The 23,912-nt window shown below is 35.8% G+C and overlaps 1 protein-coding gene across 3 annotated transcripts in view; it reads right to left on the reverse strand.

Annotated features, from left to right (window-relative positions):
- The window catches only part of ALCAM (activated leukocyte cell adhesion molecule), a 207,452-nt gene that overhangs the window by 146,574 nt on the left and 36,966 nt on the right, over positions 1-23,912 (reverse strand). Inside the window, exon 2 of one of the 3 annotated variants that reach the window (XM_032350150.1) lies at positions 15,025-15,117. The exons of the other annotated variants lie outside the window; for them this stretch is intronic. Coding sequence (XP_032206041.1) covers positions 15,025-15,073 — 49 coding nt within the window. The 5' untranslated portion in view covers positions 15,074-15,117. The remainder of the gene's footprint in view (positions 1-15,024; positions 15,118-23,912) is intronic. 3 annotated transcript variants of the gene reach the window in all.

Here is a 23,912-nt window from a genome sequence, read left to right on the forward strand (position 1 = left end):
TTTCACAATGGGATACAGTCTACCAGGTAGATTTGCTCATCATAGGCCCATCAAAAAATTTAAATACACTGTCTACAGGCCAGTTTTCAGTGTGTCAGCTAGTCTGGGAGTGTGCATGTATTCTTACCATGATGGAAGCAATGTCAAGCTCTGCTGGAGACCTAAGCCTTCTCCTTAGCACTGTCTAAACAGGTAAGGGAAGAATGTGGTGGCTTAGAGACAACTCTTGTTCACAGATTCTGTGCAATATGATACTCAGGCTCTTGGACTGAAAAAACCTGGCTGGGATACCAGAATGTTTCACTGAACCAATGGGAAGCTCTGATTTGAAAACTGCAAATCGAACATCTACTAAGCCTGTTTGTCCCTTACTGATTTTGCTGTTGAGGACCTGGCATCATCTAGGATATCCTGTGACAAGCATATGGCCACATTAAAAGAATTAAACTAAGAACAGTTCTTAAAAATGTGTATCACAGAACTGCCTGATTATTATAGCCATAAGCAAGAGTTTTTCATTGTCTCTGGAAAGAGGAAAAAGTGATATTTAAACTGAAGTCGAATATTTGCAATCCTGTTTTCTTACCTATGTAGATATTTCTCAAAGCTCAAATTGTTCTGAACAAAATTCTCCAGCTTCGTGTGTGTGTGTGTGTGTGTGTGTGTGTGTGTGTGTGTGTGTGTGTGTATACATTCATATATATGAAAACCTTTTCCATGCTGGTATTAATGGGGTAGATTGATTATCAAACTAATTAATGTATGCCCCTGTTAAGTTTCAGAGAACGGGATTAGGACAAGAGTGTATATAAATCCTTGTTTGTGCTAGTCCTTGGTTTTGCTTAGACTCTGAGGATGAATTTCTTCCTAGGATACATTTTCCTAAGCCTGCATTTGCTTACAAAGTGATCGTATATGATAGATAACCTAAAAGTGAGAATAGGATCCCAGCATATGACAAAAAACTTCTTGAAAGGTAGCTATTTGGATGTCAGGTAATAAGTAAATGTAAATGTGTGTTATCTTGGAAGTCAGTGATATCAGAAGATTAGTAAAGTGCTTTTTATATGTGAAGCACTGTGCTAGGTTTGACATTTTATATATCAACAAATTCTCATTAAAAATCATATGGGATAGACACCACACTTCCTTTTCACAGATAAGGAAACTGAGACTCACAGAGGTTAAAAATCCCTGCTAAACCAAAAGAGAGAATCAGGATTGCAACCCACAGATGTCTGTAGATCTGAAGTTTTATCTTTTTTTTTTTTTTTCCTACAAAGTGCTGCCTCAAACATAAGCAGCTTCCTAAGGGAAGTGTGATAGAAACTGCTTCTTTCAGGACTGTATTTAGCATATAAGATGTAAACATAAAAGTTTATGTTTAATTATAGGTTATATATTATTTTCAGATGGTTTTGAGAAAAGCACATTTATTTCAGCTTGTTTTACTTCATTTTTTCTACAGAAAAAATTAGGATTTGATATGCATGAATTCGTAAAGGCTTATCTTAAACAAACACTAAAACAACAAATTTGCAAGCTGTATATTTTGCAATTGTCAATAACTATTTGAAAGATCATTTCCATGGAGACCTCTTTATAAGTAAGAATTTATCCTTTCCTAAATATTCACTACAAATAGATTATTCATATGTCTAATTCTAGCATAAATGTATACGGAAGAGATTTATCGGCTTAGCTAATTCTTTCATTTTATAGACGTGTTCCTTGCTATACTTCAAGTTTTACTGCATGAAGTTCTCATTCATATTGGAAATACACCCCATTAAAAAGCACTTGTTCAATAAGATTTCACTATAATCCAAGATGTGTGTGGAATTGAAAAGCAAATTACCATCTTATACTTTTAAATGATTTGGTCGTCGGTTTGGAAAGAACAGCTTTTGAAATATGACAGTTAATGATAATGCTGTACTTTTACTTACTGTCACAATTCATAACAAAAACAGGGTGGAAACGTATTTCAGAACCAATAGACACACACCCAAGAGAGTTTAGACATTTTCCCTTGTATAGTTAGGTATGGTAGATTGATTGCTTTAATAGACCTATGCTTTATCCCTTCTTTATACACACATACCATGTGACTTTGTAGTTCTTCTTACTAAGGAGGCACAATCTCTTTCTCCCCACTTCTTAAATTTGGGCACAGCTGGTACCTTGCTTTGGCCACTGGAATGAAAGCGGCTCGAGGCTTTCAGAGGCTTGAGAAAAGCACTTACATATTTCTGCTCACTCTTACCTTTATCCATCACCATAAGAACATACCCAGGCTATCTTTCACGAGAAGCAAAAAGTGGACCAGAGCTTTGTGTCCCCAATTATGCCCCGTGAGGCATAACTAGGGACAGCTGATCCACGCCAACCACTTTCCTGTCCCTCCCACACCTGCCACATAAACATATCGGTGAACCTAGGCAAAACCAGCCAAACTCGTCCCAGATCAGCTGAATCCCACAGACTCATGAGCTAAATGAATGTTTATTGTTGTTTGCTTCTAAGTTTTGTTGGTTATTTATAATGCGCCATTACGCAGTAATATGTAAGTTATATACTATGTCTCCTTTCATTTTCTTTTTCTTTCCAAGGGCATAAACAGAGATCTGTAATTAAGGATTAAGTTCATCTCAAATAAAGTACATATCTATTTCTTAATTAGGAAATAGCCCTTGAGCATATTTCTACATTTAGGTTCACAATAAATTATCATGTACTGAGCATTTACTATGTTTCTGGCACTGTGCTAGAAACTTCCAAATCTAAATAAATAGTTCAAAAGATACCGTTTGAAACTGTTCGAGCAACTGAATAGAACAGTAACAAACTATAATCCAAAGCATAAAATAAATATCCATGAGTCCACAATTAAGCAAACAAAAAAAATTAAAAAGGGAAAATAGATAAATCTCCCATGCAGAATAATTCCAAATGATTTACGTCAATATTCCACCCTCAAGGAAGTGAAGCATAAATACCCACTTCTAAAGTATGGGCTGCACACAGTGCCTTCCTTCCAAAGATTACACTACAGAGAAAGGGGGAAAGAGTTATACAGTGGAGAAATCTGACAAATGCCACTCAACCAGGTGATCAAGGTTCACAGCAGCAGTAATAAATCATGTTGAGAGTATTAACCTTTGACATAATAAGAACTGCATTTTGCCTGTGTGGTTCTCCTCCCCAAAACCCTTAACTCCAATCCCAATATTATCATAAGAAAAACATCAGACGAATCTCAGTAAAGGAATATTCGGTTAAATACTTGACCAGTACTCCTCAAAACTGTCAAGACCATTAAAACAAGAGGGGGAGGAATCTGGATAATGTCACAGCCAAGAAGAGTTTAAAGAGACACGATGACTGAATGTAATGTGGCATCCTGAAGTTCCAGAAAAATGGGTAAAAATTCAGACAGCCCAAATAAAGTATGAACTTTAGCTAGTAATGATGTAATAATTATCAGCTCACTAATTGTGCCACAGAGCATACTAATATAAGATGTCAATAATAGGGGAAACTGGGTATGGCACGTATAGGAACGCTACCGTTTTCACAATTTTTCTACAAACCCCCAAATATTCTAAAACTAACCTTTCATTTAAAAATACAGTGCCTATTAAGAAATCAATAAAGTATGCATTTTTTGGTAAATTATCATTCACTGTTGTATTGCACAGAGCAAAAGTTTTGGTTGATTTTACACAACTTTTTTGTTTATATATTGTTGATTTGCTTTTTTTTAATCTTTCGTTACCTAGTTAGGTTCTATCAGACTTTCAGGCAAAGTTTTTTACAAAATCAGTAAATCTGTAATTCCACAAACAGTATTACAGAAAAGTAAATTTTAACAGAGTGCTAATTTAATTTAGATCATTAATAACATATAGTATCTCATTCTGAAAGATAAAATAGATTTTGTAGGTTAGAATAATATTAATTCTAAAATGAATTTAAATTACTAGATTGCATATTATTTTAATACTATTCTGAAAATAAAATACAAATTGCATAATCAATTGATTTTCACTATCATTTTCTAAAACTACTGTCAAATATCACTTCTTGTCACACTTTTTTGGAAAAGATTAATGGTAGGATCACGGAGATACCAGCTGTTTAAATACTCTTTTTATTTACAATGCTAGCTTAATAAATAACCAATCTGCCTAGCAACTGTAACCTTTTTTCAGCTAAGAAACTTTTGTAGAGTTCCCCTACATATAGAACATTCTATGCCATTATCCTTAATAATTTAATATTATAAGACAAGTGTTTAGTGCAGTGACAAAAATAACCACTAGCTCATATGCCTTGTGGCTTCAAGAAAATTAAGGATATCCAATGGGCTTTGGTAAAGAGGTCTAAAAGATGAAGGAAGCAGGTGTAGAAGACATCTAATAAAATAAGCCTCTCATTTTTATCCCTTTTCTGTTTGGTTTCTTGGGAATCTCTGTTTGGCAATGAACTGCAGTGTATTTACTTCAGGCAGATGCTTTTATTCTTCTCATCTACTGAGGTGGCAACCAAAGGAAGGGTGGTAGAAAGTATGATTAAAACCTAATATTAAGTTTGAAAAAGCAAAATAGACTTTTTGCAGATAGAATTATAGTGTTGAACAATTTAAAATGTTGGTTTACCATTTACTGGCTGAAATTGAGCATGATATGAAAGCAAAGATGACAGATTCCAATGGTAGGTTAACATGGAACCACACTATGTTGGATTTTTTTTTTTTCTGTAAATAAGAATATCAACATAAATTCATTAAGAGTGTTTCTTTTATACCCAGTGTGAAAGTTTTATTGATGATAATTAGAGAAATATAAGTTACTAAGCCATGAAGATTAAAGATTCCTTCCTTCCTTTCCTCAGGGCGTATTTATGCCAGTTCCAGTCTGGAGACCAACCTCAGTGCCCTGCTGAGCTGCTCTGTTTTCTTGCATGCCCTGGTGACCACATTTTTCACTTTTAATACAATTTCTTGGTTAACTGTATCAGATGCTAGTAACAGTAACCTTCCTTTGCTTGGCATAATGGGTCTACAGACCAACCAGCTGTCTTTCATAAATTAACTTTGAAAATACTTAGTTAAAATGTTTATCAGAAGTCAGGACTATACTTTCTAGTCCTTGCATACTGCTTAATATCTAATTTCCTCATTAACAAGATTAGGAGAAAATTAAATAATGGTGTCTGTATGCACATTCCTAGTACTCATCAATAATACATGCATTACATGCAGTACTTTAAAAATATGTACAGAGTACTCACCTGATCTCTTCCAGTGTCTGAAAACATGAGTATCACAATATTCTGGAAAGAACTTTTGGAAAAAAAAATTTTTTTTCAGGTAAGAAAAGAATGTGGTTCAAGGATGTAAGGGTGAGAATTTAAGGTACAAGTTAGAAAGAAAACTCTTGATATGAATGGCTTTCTTTTTAGACTTTATTGTTTCCACTTTCATTAAACCTTAAGGGGAACATTCTGTCAATAGGGCCTTTTAACCCTGGAAAATCTTTTGGTCAAAAACCTAAGCTTCTAATTCGAGGTTTGTCTCATATTTACTCAGTCATGAGGAGTTTACAAAGGATATGAATAGTGTGATCGCAAAAGCACACAGCAACTCCAGGTCTTTCTAGGCCTTCAAATATTTAGTTCAGATACTTCAAGATTACAAATGAAGGATTTTTAAATATCTTTCTTTTTTAAAATTCTTGTGGGCAGTGGGGAGGGAGGAAGAAATACGTTATTATTTCAAGACAGCATTTGATCTCCCTCCTATTTTGTTTTATTTCTTTAAGATTTTATTTCTTTATTTGACAGACAGAGATCACAAGGAGGCGGAGAGGCAGAAAGAGAGGGGGGAAGCAGGCTCCCTGCTGAGCAGAGAGCCCGATACGGGGCTCGATCCCAGGACCCTGAGATCATGACCTGAGCCGAAGGCAGAGGCTTAACCCACTGAGCCACCCAGGCGCCCCTCCCTCCCTCCCTCCTATTTTATTTTAAATGATATCTTATGTTGTCTCTAATCTTGAAATGCTTTGTCTGGAAACTTGTGTATCATTTGCAGACGTTTTCCAGTGGAAACAACTTAGTGCATATGGAGTTTCCAGAAGAGCCCACAGAAGCAAGGTAAGGGCTGATGAAGAGTTGGTAAGGAGAAGCCAAAAAAGAGTTAACAGTCACTTGTGGGTTAGGTTATGCTGAGCCAAAATGAAGTCCAGAATGCATTTAAGAATCTGATAAACTATAGGCCTACCCTTCAAACCCTCAAAGACACTCCAAGCTTTGCCTACATTTCTATGAAGTAAAAGATCATTGTGAAGCACGGGAATAAGGATAAGGAATCTCAGGGGTTAGGAGCCCCTGTTCTAGAGAAGGCATTGGACGAGGCAGGGAAACAGATGAAGAATGGTGGATACTGAAGAAGACTATAGAGTTTTCAGGTCTCCAGATTCCCCTTCATTTCCTTCACCACTTGAAGGCACTCTTCAGCCTAAGATGTTAAAGCTGTGGAGACAAAGGGCAAGAAGTGGCAGCAATGGAAGTTTTAAGGTGACCTAAATTAGGGTGCCTTTCTCCCCTCACCCCGCTCTTTCTCTGACTCCCAGCTCTTCCTTCTTCCCTCTCTACCTCTTTACTAGAAAGCTGCAATAGGACCAGGGAGAGCTGAGGTTTCTCAGTAAAGGAGAACAGCCAACGGGAACACTTTGGCAAAAGACTGATAGAGATTCCCTTTGCCAGCCATTCTGCTCTCCCAATTACCCTGATTTCTCTCTCTCTCCCCACATCCTATCCCTCTTGTATTTTCTTTCCCTCCATTTTCCCATTGTGCAAGGAATTACTAAGAACTAGAGAAGGTCCTTTGGAAAGTATGGACAGTGGTGACAATAAGAAAATGATTTGCTTATGCCCCCCTTTCTTCTCCACTCCTTAAGGATCCCCTCAAGGACAGGACAATTCCATCTGCTGTCGAAGAGGTAGCCAGGTCTCCGCATCTCTCCAGGAGATGTTAGAGAAATATCCCAATCACTGTATATAAAGTGCAAAACTGCCTATATTTTGTTACACTGTGGTTTTATTTAATCAATAATAAAAACATTAAAAATAAGTTTAAAAAAATTCTTTCTAATGATTCTTTTTTGCTGTTAATCCTAGCCATATTTATAATGTGGGGGGTGGACATTCATATGCTAATTTACGTTTTGTATTTGAAGTGAGTCATGAGTCTACATTGCCCCGACCTCCTTTACCATAATCAAATTCAGTTAACAACCCTGTGGAAAATCCTTTTCAAAAACGTGAAATGATATACATTTTTGTCAGCTGCTACAGTCTTTCCTCTATTTTTTGTTAATCCTAAAAGATTAAATGTAAATAATCATCATTGTCCCAGTATATATGTCCAGAGATTGAATCTAACTATAACTGAATTCTGGCAGGCTTATGAACTTTATGGTATTTTGCCCAATGAGATCAAAGTGTAATTCAGAAGAATCTTGGTTGCTTAAGCAGGTAACAAGCTAATCTGCATAGCTGGAAAGCAAATGAATGTTTTTTTTTTTCATGTCAGTATTGAGGTTGTTTTTTCTTTAAGTCTATATTTTTGATTGCTAAGGTAATATTAAAGAACGTAGGTGCCAAGGACCTTCAAAAATAAAATGAGTATAGAAACATGATTCCTTCGATTTAACACTAACTATAAAAATAATTTGCTTTAACCTTCTAATTTTGAAAATTAGAAAACTAAACCAGAGAGCTTAAATGCCTTGCCCAGGGTCACTCAGCAATTAAAAGTCACTAAATATAGACTGAAAAAAATACCCTCTCATTCAAATTAAGTTTCCAGTTTATAACCTTAAAAAGAGGAACATAGACAGGACAGCTCCTACAAAAATAGTAAAATAGAGCTTAGTTTTGCTATAATCCTAGGGCTAGTGTTCCCTTCAACTGGAGAAACAGATCTCCTACTTGAAAAGAAAGAAGTCTTCCAACAATCTCATTTTGAAAGAGAGACTCCTCATTGTCTAAGAGATGAACAAATCACCAACTGCACAGAAACTATGTAAGACTGTTGCCCATGTTGGGAAAGAATATTTTGCCATTCCAATTATCATGTGTTGGAAACTCCAACTCTACAGAACCCATGCGCATTTAGGGTAAAAGTATCAAAACTATGCCAGCAAAAACATCTAGTCGCTACAGTGTTAATCTTTTTATCATGTACATATTAGTGGCTACTTAATTTTTGCATACTTACTATAAGGTACTGCATGATACACTGAAAACATAAGCTTAGGGGCTCCTGGGTGGCTCGGTCCTAAGCATCTGCCTTCGGCTCAGGTCATGACCTGGGATCGAGCCCCGCAGCGGGCTCCCTGCTCTGTGGGAAGCCTGCTTCTCCCTCTCCCACTCCCTGTGCTTGTGTTCCCTCTCTCACTGTGTCTGTCAAAAAAATACATAAAATCTTTTTAAAAAAAATAAATAAAATAAATAAATTTAAAAAAACATAAGCTTACAGCTAATCAGAAGCTAATTAAAAACTTTACACAATAATTTTCTGTGCTTGCTTTCATGTGTAGTTCTGCAGGAGTAATTATATGATTTTTACAGTGTAATCTATTTAATTTTTATGATAAATTATTCTTTACATCATTGCTGGAGAACAAAAACCAGTTCTCCAGAATCAGAAGTATTCAGCAGGGGCGCCTGGGTGGTTCAGTGGGTTAAAGCCTCTGCCTTCAGTTCAGGTCATGATCCCAGGGTCCTGGGATGGAGCCCCATATCGGGCTCTCTGCTCAGCGGGGAGCCTGTTTCCTCCTCTCTCTCTGCCTGCCTCTCTGCCTACTTGTGATCTCTATCTGTCAAATAAATAAATAAAATCTTAAAAAAAAAAAGTATTCAGCAGAAGCACTAAAAGTGCAAGAGTCCTCTAATGGAAGCTTCGCCTCTGATAGACTGAGAAGGCTCACTCTGGAAGAGGAGGGAATACTGGTCTCCCTATTCTGCTCAAATCTAGCTAGCTGCTACACACACACACACACACACACACACACACACAGGTCAATGTATCACCAGTGTGTCACCAAACATGGGCCTAAAGGACAACCCAAACTTAAGTAAGAACTCAATTTTTTCAGAGAGACTATCACTTATGCTAAAAGAATTGTAGAAGATTTTAACAATCATGAAGAACAGAAGACTGCAAAGGTTCTGAATTTTAGCACTGATTCCTTCATTTTATCGTTAAGATAACTTGAGGTATCTTTGAGCCTCATTCTTCCTAGCTCTAAAATGAGACTCGAAGGAGCTGATGCTGCCACCCACAGATTGGAGACAGTCCCGTGAAACGAAGAGTAGAGACATGGAAAACACCAGGGTTCAAGGTCCAGCTTTTAGCACAAGGGCAAAGGCCTAGCAGTTTTGATTTGTTCATCCTAAGTGAATGAAACAGTCTCCTGGGTTAGAAAGTAAATTATGCTTTCCTCTTCTTCACCTATCATAGCCAGTCTATCAACAAAGCTTTTGTTTCTTTGAAATGTCCATGGTATTCTGCACGGTTTCATTGTCTGATGCCATTTTAGTCTGGCTGTCGCTTCACATCAAGATTCCTATAAAGTCATCCTCACTTCACTTGCTAACCTTGTCTTTAAAAAAAAAAAAAATTGCCTTTTCCTGTCACCATTAGGAATATCCAAATGTTATCAATGCCTTCAAATACCAGCCTTAACAAATCCCAAATTATAATGCCAGTATTTTAAGATATCCTCTAAACTGCCCTTAAAACTATTCAATATTATTTATCCACAACTCCAAAATCAAGCAGCTAATTCTTTCATACCGTACCGTAAAAATTCTTATTCCTATAGAGGAACGTTTTTGCTCTGAAATGCCTTCTCATGTTCAGCGTAATATAAAGAACAAGATTTTGGATTTAAGAAACTCTTGATGTTAATCTGAATTCAACACTTAACTAGATACGTAATTTAGGATAGCTTGACTCCTTGTAAAATGGGAACAACTACTCAACAGGCTTTCTGTGAGGATTAAATGACATAGTAAGAGTTAATAATATATACATATAATTTAGTGAGAGCATACTGTGGCTCAGGCCCCATTCTAACATTGCTACAAGAACCCTATGAAGTATAGAAGATACCACTTCTCATGCATGAGGGGACTGTGGCATGGAAAGCTAGAGCAATTTCCTAGTACACAGTATGTGGCTTCCAAGCTCGCACTCTGAACTACTAAAAAAATGATGTATCTAGGGGCACCTGGGTGGCTCAGGTCATGATCTGGGAGTCCTGGAATCAAGCCCTGTGTCAGGCTCCCTGCTCTGTGGGAAGCCTGCTCCTTCCTCTCCCACTCTCCCTGCTTGTGTTCCGTCTCTCGTTGTCTTTCTCTGTCAAATACATAAATAAAATCTTCAAAAAAAAATGTATCTAAAACAGTGTACCTGGTAACCGGAAATGTTATGAATAAATAAGCAATCTGAAATTTTAATAAAAATTCATTTCTGGGGCGCCTGGGTGGCTCAGTGGATTAAAGCCTCTGCCTTCGGCTCGGGTCATGATCCCAGGGTCCTGGGATCGAGCCCCACATCAGGCTCTCTGCTCAGCGGGGAGCCTGCTTCCTCCTCTCTCTCTGCTTGCCTCTCTGCCTACTTGTGATCTCTGTCTGTCAAATAAATAAATAAAATATTTTTTTAAAAAATAAAAAAAAAAATTAAAAAAAATTCATTTCTTGGGGAAAAAAATTACAAGTTATATTTTCCCCCAACTATGTCAATAAGGATAGTTCATTTGAGTCAATTTAAAACAGTCACCACGAATCAGTTACTGAGTATGTAATTAGGCCCTTACAGGCTCTACTTTCCCTTTCTGAAAAGTGCATAAACTCTTCACTATGAGCTCAAGGTTTACTGAAGTGGTGACTGCTTCAGACTTCAGAGAGTTAAGGACTTTTTTTCTCCTTTATATTATTGAATGAGAACAGCACCAAACTAGTAAAAATAAAATGATATGTTTATATACAATGTTTTACTTAAATGTGTGACAATACGGGGCTACCAACTAAAATATTTTGATGAATATTGGGCTAATACAAATCTTGGTTATTAGAGAAATAAATATAGTCCTGACAGAGAATTAGACAGAAGCACAATGTACAGAATTTAGGAATACCTAATCAAATGCTGTTGTCTTTTTTCTGAAAGAACAGTTGTTTTTAAAAAAAATACCCAACAAGATGTGATTAAATACTTCCTACAATTAAAAAAATTATTCAGTACTGAAATCCTAGGATACCTGATTCAGCCTAGTGTGTTTATTAAATCTTTGTCCATTTGTACTCCAATGAAGGAATATGTACACAACTGAGACTCCATAGAGAACGTTAACAGTCACTTGTTTTTCACAGGCCTTAAAAAAATTACATATTTTTATTCAAATTGGGTATTTGTGTATGGGAGTGGGATTTGGCAAAGAGCCAACTATACTATAGTAAAGAACAAAGGATAGTATAGTACAATGTTGTAAATTATCACGATAAAGTTATTATTCAAAAGACCTTTTGATTCGCCATCTATAATACAGAAATAAAGATCTTGTACAACCTTTCTATTTCATACACCTTTTTCAAAAATGCACTAGCTGCCAGCTGTTGCTTTCATTACCAACAGTAGAAACTTATATTAGAAGAGTATAGTAAAACTATATGACCTACTATATACAATATTGCAAAGTGGGATAGCTACCATATTTAACAGAACTGGTACAACTGTTAGTTATGAGTCTAATAATTCTTGGAAAGTGTATTCAATTATTGAGCTAGACATTCCCTAGACTAATGACTACTCCTGCTCTTTCTCTATTACTACTTTCCCCAACTCAAACACTTTGTATTCCACTGACTCTTTGGGAAGTGACTAGAGAAAACACAAGCGGGTCTGGCATAATTTCTTAATTCTCAGTGACTAGAACACCAGTCGTTTGAAAAGCTGTTTTATCTTATTACTGTTTGATATTCTGCTCCATAATACAGCAAAGAAATCCAATACTTACCATAATGATAACATCCAGCATTTTGCACACATTAAATAATTGCTATAGCCCCCATAAAGGGAAGACAGACACTATTTTTTCCATTTATCATTTGTGGTTTGGAAGAGTGCATATTTTGCCTAAGGCTATAAAATACCTCAAAGGAAAATCAAAAATTGAGAAGCATTAATTCATTAATCAGTCTCCATAAAGTACACTGATCCAAGTAAAAATAGGAAAGTCAACACATTCTGACTCAACTGCAACACCATTCCACTAAAAATAATGTTGAAATTACTAGTTGTTTTAAAGTACTGTCACCCTGTAAAGGTCAAAATTGCTCAAACTGAGGTCCTAGAAGTGGAATAAAACAATCTATACTCATCAAGCTTTTCACTCAAAAATAAACAAAAATCTCCGAGGAATTTTTTTCGACTAGAGCACTTATTTGGAGCTCCATTTTAAATGCCACAGATTGGGCAAGGTTGTGAAAAACCAGATTTCTATGGGTGACTAGTCCTAATCCACTTTTCAGAGTGGCACATTTCTAGCAGACACCATCCCATTTTTAGTCCTTCATTAGGCTAAAGGAGGCTGACACTATTTAAAAATAGAAAAATAACTCTTCAAGTTATCAATTTTACTGGCATTTCATGATAAAGGTTTATTATAAATAGGTTATGTGGTCATTAAGATCTGGTATTTTCAATGTTGTGTTCAACACAAAGACTAAGTTTATTTTTTATGGACCTCAAAAGAAACAGCACAGATACTATTTTTTCTATCAATTCCATAATCTGTCTCCTCATTTTTATAGGTTCCTCTCTTACATTTAATTCAATCAGCTAGAATGTTAGTGGTGACTACTAACTGTGTAACCAGAACCATTCTGCTTATTCTCTCCAAAGCTATTTTTCACTCTCTCTAAAGTAAAGCTAACAAGTCTTACTTCAGAGTGTTATCGCTATTAAGGAAGATAACATAAGTAAAACACCTAACATCTAAAAATATGTTTTAAGTAGAGTCTGAGGAATATAAACAAATGTCTACTTAGTCATTTGCTCACAGGTTACCAACCTGGGGGGGGGGGGGGGGGACAAAGAGGCTCCAGATTAAAGTTACTACGAATCCATCACTGATTTCCTAGCTTAAAAAACAGCCAAATTGTGCCTAAAACCCCTGACTCCATACTCCCACAGGGATGGTAAATCTCCCTCCTTTTACCCTCCTCTCCAGCCCAGACACCTTCCACACCTCCACCAAAATATATTGCTCCCTCATCTATGTTCCCATAGCAATATCCCCATTATAATCCTCTTTCCCAACGCATTGTAGTTAGTTGTGAATACGTGTGTCACTTCAGTAGTACTGTGAGTGCATCAAGGGAAAAACCCCGTACCTGCTTCTGCTAGACCCTCCCTAAATGACTGGCAAACTCAATGCCCCAGGAGAGGCATTAAGAAATAGGTGCTCTGTGTACTAAGAAAGACTGTTACAACAAAAAATACTATTTAATGAGACACGTAATTTCCAAACTTCAAGTATATAATTCCAAATATTCTCATCCAGCAAATCAAATCATTCAGCTCCCGGGAGTTTCGTTTGTAGCTAATTCATTTTGACTGATGTTTAGACACACTATTTCTTTAAGGCAAACATTCTTAGAGCCAAGCGGTTCTTTTATAGTGGATACCAGCATGTAGAATTCATCCTTGAATTTCTGTTAAAATGGTCTTCTCAATATTTTGCAATTAGAACTGAGAATTATAATAAATGACATGACACATCTAGGGACTGAACATTTCTGGAGCATTTTATTTTTTTAACTTTTTTTGAAGAAGAGTGTAAGTGTCGCATCAGAAGCCACAAGTATTCTACATACGGCAAGCTGAACAAGAGAAATCTGCCCCTTCTGGAGCAAAAAGAAAGAGCAGACTTCTCATTTTCCACATTTGGGTCCTGAGTTTCTGGTAACTCTTTTCTAGGTTGTATGCTCTTTGTGGAATGACAAAACCTCAGGGACTTCAGAGAGCACAGCCCCAACTCAGCTCTTACTTAGCTAGTTCTTCCTGAAGTACAATTCGTATCTGGTGTTTGAGAGAAGAGGCCACAGAGATGTGTGAGCTGTCCCTTCCTCTCAGAGCTCTAAGCTCTATTATATTGCCTTTCCTCCTTTCAGGGGTAAAGTCCCTTTTGAAAAACGAAGAAAAGCAATAAAAACTCTCCTCACAAAAATGCAAGGGATTAGATACCAGAGATTTTTCAAAGAATTAGCAGACACTGCAGCCTACGTATGGAATCGATACAAAGAAGTCCTGTACTTACATTCCATTGGTCATCAGAAACACGTATGCATCACATCATTTAGAAGTCCATAAGCACGACTTAAATTGAGTTACATGTAGATGATCTGTCCTAAGTGTTTACTGAGAACCAATATAAGAAATGTTCACTTGAAAAATATATTATGTACATGTATACAATGTGTGTGCATATATACATATGCATATATGGCTAAAATCATGCATTCATGATGTTTTCAAAGTATTCCAAATAAAAAAAGGAACTACATCCTCCTTAACATTTGAGCTAAATATGCTCTCTTTACGTGAATCTTTTTTCCATTTATTTTAAAAAATAGAATCTACATAATCGTTTTCTTTCTTTCCACTAGATTCAAGAAGAGTAAGTCGTATGAAGTTCACAGATGCCTTCTACAGGTTGGGCACTGCAGAAAGTACAACACAGATCTAATTTTATTTGATTACTAAAGTAACACAAAAAAGTAGGCTTTGTCAATCCTACTTTACAATGAGAAAACTGAGGTGCAGGGAGGTTAAGCAGTTTGCCCAAAGTTACTTAACTGGCATATGGCAGAACATTTCAACACATTAAGGTTCTTTCAAGGACAGCATGTTACCTAATGACACACTGAGTGAACAAAGACAATTACTACCTCCTGGGTATCCCTGGTGCTGTGGACCGAATTGTACCCCCAGATCCATGTTGGTGTCCTAAATCCCAGTGGGACTGAATTTGGAGATAGGACCTATAAGGAGGTAATTAAGGTTAAATGAATTCATAAAATTGAGGCCCTGATCCCACAGGATTACTGTCCTTATAAAAAGTGATATAATAACCACAGAGCTCTCTCTCTCTGCCTCTTTCTCTCTCTGTCCCTGAATTAGAGGACAGCTAGAAAGCAGCTATATACAAGCCAGGAAGAGACCCCTCACCAGGAACCAAACTGGCTGGCATCTTCATCATGCACTTCCTAGCCTTCCGACTGTGAGAAAATAAATTTCTGTTGCTTATGCCACCAATCTATGGGATTTTTATCATGGCAGACCAAACAGACATACACCTGGCATAATAATACCTACTTTTCTTTCAAATCATTTCTGATCTTTTACCCTATAGGTAAAAGGTAAGTGTTAATGTATATGTATGCAAGCAACTTAAATTCACCTTCATAAGCGGTGAAAAAATAATCACAAGAAATGGAAGAAATGAAAGGAAGAATGAAAAGAAAAAAATGGAAGACAGGAAGGAGAACATCCAACAGTGGCTCTTTCCAAGAAGCTAGCTAAATCAACTGTCTATGCTAAAACTGGAGCACTTACTTTTTAGGGAATTATAAAAAGTATTTAATATTTGCTCATCTTTCTGACTTTAAAATACGAATTCATATTTGTGATTCTTTAAAAATTCAAGAAAAAAGCTTTTGTATTATGTGTACACATATAAAAAGGCTTTATCTCTTTCTCTGCCCCATCCATCTCCCTTGTACATAACCAGATGGTTAGAACAGTGCCAATAGCCATGGTTGGCACACAGTAGGCACACAACAAACATTCAACTGGGGGAATAAAGTTGAATTTACCTTCACTATGTGACCTTCTTCACAATGTGAACCATGTGTTATTATACTTATTTGCATGTCATTATTATTTGCTCACTTCTCCAGGGAAATTTAATTTTTCATAACCACCTGTTTATTTTGACTACAACATACTTTTAAGTCTCAGATCGGTAGCAACTACTTCAACTGGAAAAGTAAGACTCTTTTGGGACCACTTATAATTTCTAGCATGCTACATTAAAAAAAAATTCATTACAGGAAATTTTATGACCATCAACTTTAAGGCCTAACAAAATTCAACACTTTATATTCATTTTCCCTCTTTACCTCTGGACTCTCCCTGTCAAAATGGCCCTTGAAACATCACAGAGTTATTGTGCTCCTTGTAATGTAATTTGTTGCACCACTTTGACCAATTCTCAAGGCAAATGTAATACAGCTCTCTTTTGACTTATTACCTCATTTTCCCATTAGTGCTCCAGAAACTTTAGTGTTCCCTGACCTGTTTTTGTTGTTGTTGTTGTTTTCATTTTTATTAGATATACCTTATATAGCCCAAACTTGACTACTTGTCACAATTTTCTGAAATAAGGATTGAAAAGAAGCAGTGCCAATCTGAATGTGACTCAGAAATCAAGTTCCCTATTGAATTTAAACACTTTCCAGAATTATTGCCTAAATTCAGTTTCTTTGGCCTCATTGTAACCTTCAAGGAAGAAAGTAATAATTCAAATATTAATAATTCAAATAAGTAATAATTCAAAAATTTTATTTCACATTTTTGAGAGAAATGGGGGAAAATTACTATTTTTGTGTATATATAGGTATTATATGGTAATATTTTATCTTACAGCATACTCTTTTAAAGAATTACAAAAATCACAGGTGTGTAGATGTACTGGAATTTGGGGGAAAGGGGAAATAATCTCAAAAGAAAGAATGTATCAACTGTTCAAAGAAACACAGAAGTAGAAACTGATAAGAAAAGTTTATTTGTAAGAAAGCAAAAAAAAAAAAGGTAGAAATGAAAGAGTAGGTGGATGATAACATATAAGAAATGTAAGGAAAGGGGCGTCTGGGTGGCTCAGTGGGTTAAAGCCTCTGCCTTCGGCTCAGGTCATGATCTCAGGGTCCTGGGATCGAGCCCCACATCGGGCTCTCTGCTCAGTGAGGAGCCTGCTCCTCTCCCCACTCGGCCTGCCTCTCTGCCTACTTGTGATCTCTGTCTGTCAAATAAATAAATAAAATCTTAAAAAAAAAAGAAGGAGAAAGAAATGTAAGGAAATGTTTTGGGATTTGGTATAAAATAACAGAACTTGGGAAAAACTCCATTTCCAAAAATTAACATTTTTTAAAAAATTTTTTTTGTAGAGTGAATACTTAGGAAACTGAAGAAATCAAAGATACAAGAGTGCCTGGGGGGCTCAGTGGGTTAAGCATCTGACTCTTGATTTCAGCTCAGGTCATGTTCTCAGGGTTGCGAGACTGACTCCATGGCAGGCTCCTGCTCAGCAGGGAGTCTGCTTGAGATTCTCTCCTCTCCCTCTGCTGTTTCTCTCACTCTCTCTCAAATAAATAAATCTAAAAAAAAAAAAAAAGGAGAAAATAAAGAAGCCAAAGATACAACTGAATATATAAAATATCAAACACTAGTTTTTGTCCTAAATATGGTTTTATAACACTGAATCCGTCATTTGTATTTTGGTCACAGCTTTCTAATGCTAAAACCCTACAAATTCTGAGGCAGATGACCCTTAATAACATCAAATTAACTTAGTAGCAAAACCAAGCCAAACCAACCAAATGAACAACAACAACAACAAAACCACACACACACACACACACACACACACACACACACACACACACACCAGATAGGAAGAAAAAAAAACAAAAACAATTCCAATCCATGCTTTTAAAAAAGTTTGCTCTATGAAATGAACCTGAACTGTCATTAATTTTTTTAATCTCATGGTAGTGCAGACTGATTGAAGGAAGCACATCTGCTTGACTGAAGATTCAAGAAGAAATGGTGTCACACTCAATCTCTCAGCTGTTTCTTCATGGAGAATTAACTTCAAAGCTTTTTGAGCATTTAATTCTCACTCTAAAGCTAGCCAGTGTATACAGCACCCCAATGTGAGAAATAAAAACTTAATTTTTAAATGGATAGCTGAAGTTTATATTTTAATATTCTTAAAACCAAAAGAGTTACCTCTTCAACCCCTTTATTCTGTTCTACCTTTAAAAAAAAAAAAAAAAAAAAGAGAGAGGTTTTCAAAACACACCTGATTTGCATTAAAGGTGATACACAATGAATGTAAAGATTTCTATGAGAAAGAAAACAAAGCCACACACCATAGAAGGAAATGAGAATGAAACACAACTCTTCACTCAGGGTGAGTCAGCACCAAAGTACAATATAATCAGACCTCTTAAATTAATCAGGGAAAGAACAATTTTTTTTTTGTACTTTTTAACCACTAGAGCACCTCTTCTCCTTGAGTTATAGCAAAGAAAATAATACTCATTCCTGGAAAATAAAAGGTGGGTAATAATTCCTCCATTCCTAGAGACACTAAAATGGTTCATCATCACTCACTCAAAGAATACTGACAAAAAGAGGGAGGAAACTGTGTTCTGTATGTCCTAGGAGAATATACAATAACAGGGCATGAATGTTTCACACTTCAAAGTCACTACTACTACTTCAAAAGAGCAACTCTAAGTATAAATGGGAAAAAGAAGAAGTAGCATTTATAGAAAATACACAATGTTAAATGCTTTACATATGTTACCTTATTTAACTTTCATAACCATCATGAGAGTATAATTATCTCCCAATTTCCTGATTTAAAAAAAACAAAACAAAACTTTCAACATCTTGTTCAAGGTAACAGAGTTTGCAAGTCATCAAGCTGGGATTTGAGCTCAGATCTGAATGATTAAAATAAATCTATTATCGTCTCACTATACTTCATTAATTTCATCCAATATTTTTTTAAGTTAAATATCCATTACTCGTCTTGTTATATATTTGGCTAAAGGTGGTGAAATGGAACTGTCACTGTTCTCAAGGAACTTAAGAATCAGCTGGGGAACACCAGACCTGGAATAAGTAAATACAACACAGTGAAGATAGTAGAAAAATTCTAGAGTTAATAATAGGTTGGCAGGGGTAGAGCGGAAAAGGGGGAAGGTAAGAATTTCTTAGAAAAGTCACTAGACCTTAAGGATACAAGTTAATCAGGTCAAACAGGACCTTTAGAGACAGAGGAGCTAGTGTAAGTCAAGGCCTTGGGTAGGAGAGGGGTAGACAGAGTTTTGGGGAAATACAGCAATTTCAGTAAAGCTGAAACTTGGGTACAGAGGAGATGAATGGCCCTAAAGAACACATGGTGCTGGTCTTTCTTATCACTCATATCAAGGATGTTTGATATTCTGTAAGAGGTTCTGAGATGTTACTGAAATATTTTAAGCAAAGTTAATATGATCAGACTTGAATTCTCAAGATCTATCCAACTAAGAATAAATTGTAGGTCTACAAGAGAAATGCAGACAATGAGTTAGGAATCTATTTGTAGTAGCTCAAGGAAGAAATAACAGTGGCTTAAATTAAGAGTATGGGTATGTACAAAAATGGAGAAAATGTGTTGAGATGCAACAGATATCTAGGAAATAGAATCACAGAATTTGTGGTTTGACTGTGGGACATGACTGATGGAGATGTGTCAAGGATAATTACAAATACTGGTCTAAAAATTGGTTGGATATGGTACCACTTATCAAGGTTGGGGACACAGAAAGAGGAGAAAAAGAGGCAATTTCAGAATAATAACACTGTTACTATTATTAATACTAATGATGACGCTTAACCAATTGTAGAATCCTGTTGTGGCAGACACTGTGCTAGGTTCTTTACGTGTGTTATGTAATTGTCTTACAACCCACCGCCTTCTGAAGTAGTTATTCCCTCAGTTTTTTAAGTGGAAAAATTAAGAACTGAAAAGTTTAGTTAACTACACAGCTGGACAGGAGGTAAAAGAAGTATCAAAGAGAGATTAAATGCTGTATTTGGAAAAAAGTTCAAGGGATGGCCGAAGTCTCCCCTTAGTGGTCTAAGGTCCTACAGCGACATCTTAATGAATTTATTCTCCAATGGAAATCACTGGTAAGAAGAGTCCACACTACGTCCTTGAAAAAGACAGAGCAAGGTCAAGTTGGGAATGACAGATGGAGCAAAGAATCAGGAGCCACGTAGAAGCTAACAGAAATGGGCCAAATTTGGAAACAAGCAGGAGAGCTGGGAGACTACCTCAAAGAGCATTACCTAGCACATCTACCTTGTCTGTTGGCAGGTAGATAGTGGAAGCGAGTGTGCTTGTCTTAAAGAGATACAGTGAAGAATACAAATAGGAAAATATTAAATAAAATAATAAAACAAAACATACCCTGAATTTAGGCCCTGAAATATCTTAATATTATTGACCATATAACCTATAGAATTACAGTAAAAACCATAGGATAAATGTTCTCTGTAATGTCTACTGGTGTTCATTTATGGTTGCATCAAAGAAGAGCTACTGATAAAAATATAATGAAGATACATCTTTGGACATGTATTTGTAGAGATGATTTAGAAAGATAAGGGGGGGCTAAAACAAATATCATGGTAGGAAAAATACAACATGTAATTCTATCAGTAATAACTAAAAGAATATACATTCAAACAAAACTGATTTATATATGGCCACTTTGATTCAATATACTCAGTTATATTGTTTCCAGAAGAGAACCAATAAATGTTTCCATGGCTGGCATTAATGTGGCTCTGAGGCTAATCAGCAGGTTGTTTTCTTAAGGGTTTATCTGCAAACTATTGTCATTGGACATAAATTTTCAGTTCCTATGCAAAAGTGGGTTGGGGGAGGGGGCTTGATCTCTGCTTATCTTTCACTTGACACAATCTCTGCCTTTTCAAAATTTACTTCCAAAGCACAGACTTAGAGACATCTATAAGATTTATTTGTTTCAGGACAACCATATGGTTCTGTAGTTCTTCTTTCCAAAGAACTTTATCTCAACTAATTAATCCTTAAAATCTCTCTGAGACCAAAGTGATGAAGACAAGTAATTTATGTTTACTAAGAAAGAACAAATTTAGGCACCTTGCCCAGAGTCTCTTAGTACATAAGCATGGAAAAATGGACATCCATCAACTATTCCAACATGCTTTCTAAAGAGAACATGGCAACATTTTCAGGTGCTTAGCTTGACAGTTCACGCAAAATAGTACTTTACAGAGAAGTCAAAACTATCAGAGCTGACATGGATCCTGCTGCTTCTCTATCTCACCAGCTCCACTCACACTGCTTGCAATCAGGGCAAGTTTGCCTCGTGCTCCTACCCTTACCATAGCTTCCTGAATGTTCTCCCTCCTTCCATTCTCTCTCTCTGAAAATATTTCTTAAATACAACAATCAGACTTGCCTTTCTAAAACACAAGTTGGCTCTTTTCATTCACATGGTCAAAAGTCTTAGATGTGTTCTCAAAATTAGCTCCTTGCCACTCCGTCTAGAATTCAAATCCATATTCAATGTAATTACAACTTCAGTTTGGAAACTTATCTCCCATTACACTCTAACTTAGTCCATTTCTTACAAATAAACACAAATACACACACACACACACACACAGACTTTTTTTCCATTTCTGCAAATATACTCTTGAGTTTTCTCAAAGTTGAGTCTTTGTTCAAGTTGTTTTCTAGAGCGCCCTTAAACTTTACAGCAGTCTTCCCATCCTTCCCAGATCAACCCAATTCATTCTAGTTAGAACAAATCTGTATGTTTCCTCCAAACTCATGGACTTTGTGCACCTCTTCAAACATTTTTACTGCTTATATTACTGTGTTTTTGTCCATCACTGGATTTTAAGTCACTAAATAGCAGAACTGTATCTAATTTACATTTATCCCCCTCATCAACACTGGACATTATGTTTTGCACATAGTAGATATTACATTTGCTAAATTGAACTGAAAAAATGTTTGATAAATAACATCATAGCCCAAGTCCATTTTAGGCCTAAGTAAATTTAATGATGTACTATACCACCATTTTCCTCCACTTAATGAGTGCGAAATTTCAGCCAAATATATTGCCCATTCCATTTTCTAATTATCTTTCTTTGGTGTTACTTCAATATAGAGACTACAATTAAAAAGAAGCCTACAAAAAAAAAAAAAAAAAAAAAAAAAAAAAAAAAAAAGAAGCCTACAATGATCAAACACATGGTGCAAAAAGGAGGAGCTATAGACACACATCTATTCAGTATTAACCATGTGTCAACAATAGAGATACTTGACATTGTTACGTGTATAATTTCAAACAATATATTAGTTAAATATCAATTCTCTCATTTTACAAATGACAACTGAAGGTCAGAGATGGGATAGGTGACCTCTCCTATGCCCAGCTATTAAGTACCACAGCAGGAACTAGAAGTCAGATATGTATGCTTATAGAGTCTAGACATGTTTTAGGTTACAGCACAAATTCCCAGTTCTGCAAGACTGAAATGATGTGAGAATGTGTACAGAGGAAATGAAGAAACTATTTCGTATCCTGATTTATATAGCAAATTTGTGCATAAATTTAAGACTAGAATTACTATACAAATATACCATTTCTATAACTGTTAAACTTTTTTTTTTAAGATTTTATTCATTTATTTGACAGACAGAGATCACAAGTAGTCAGAGGGGCAGGCGGGGGAATGGGGGAAGCAGGCTCCCTGCTGAGCAGAGAGCCCAATGCGGGGGCTGGATCTCAGGACCCTGGGATCATGACGTGAGCCGAAGGCAGAGGCTTTAACCCACTGAGCCACCAGGTGCCCCGTAACTGTTTAACTTTTATACTTCATCTAAAATTTATGGTGTTATCAGATGTATTTTAAGTTATATAATTACAAAATATAACCTTCACTGGCATATTAGACATCAGTCACTGCGCCAAGCGTTTAAGTCACTAATTAATTTAAGAATAAGGTAAGTGCTATTATTATATACACTTTATAGATGAACTAATGGAAACTCAAAGATGTTATTAAACCTATCCAAGGTCATAATGCTAGCTAGTGGTAGAATACTGATTTAGAATCCAGCATGCTAGAACGGCAAGATACATTTCCTAACAATATTCACATATTCATATAATCTAGGCAAATCTTAAGCATCTGAAGATGTTAAATTTAGATAAACCTTTTATTACTGTTTTTCATATAATGAGGAGTATATATGCATGATTATGATCATTTACTTTAAAATGTTCCGTTGGAGACATTCTAATTAATATATGCATTAATACACCCATCAGCTCTTATTGAGTACCTAATATAAAATATTAAACATACTGGATGAACACTAATATATAGTTCATATTTTTATTCACATTTTTCTCCTAACGTTTTCCAAAATTAGGGGGATAGGGAAATTTTTTTCTTAAGCTAAACAAAATCATCATTTGTTTTCTGCTCATGTTGATTTCTGGTACAATATTTAAGTCATTTTTCATCGGAAGAACATAGCACTTAAGATTGTAAGTCATCTCATGTGCAAAGGAAGTAATATGACACTTTAAAAAATATAATTTTAAATTAAAGTTCACTATTTCCCACACATAAAAGTATAAGATTAATAGCTTGTATGAAAACAGGTGCTTATTGATCATTAATTTCATGGTTTTAAGTTCAAAATCACTCTACTTTGTTTTACGTCTAATAGTATTACTGTGGAAAAGAATTGTTGGTTTTAACTTTGAGGACTACATTTCATATTAACTATAATTATACAATTCAAACATATCTCCCATAGGAATTCACAATGAGAATAAAGCACATTTATTTCTAATGGTTTGTGACCTTCACATTATTTTCTTTTACCACAGTCTTTAACGTTGTTAAAGTAGAATGCTGAAAGAAA

Source organism: Mustela erminea, chromosome 1, assembly GCF_009829155.1.
Source record: "Mustela erminea isolate mMusErm1 chromosome 1, mMusErm1.Pri, whole genome shotgun sequence".
In the NCBI taxonomy this organism is placed as follows: domain Eukaryota; kingdom Metazoa; phylum Chordata; class Mammalia; order Carnivora; family Mustelidae; genus Mustela; species Mustela erminea.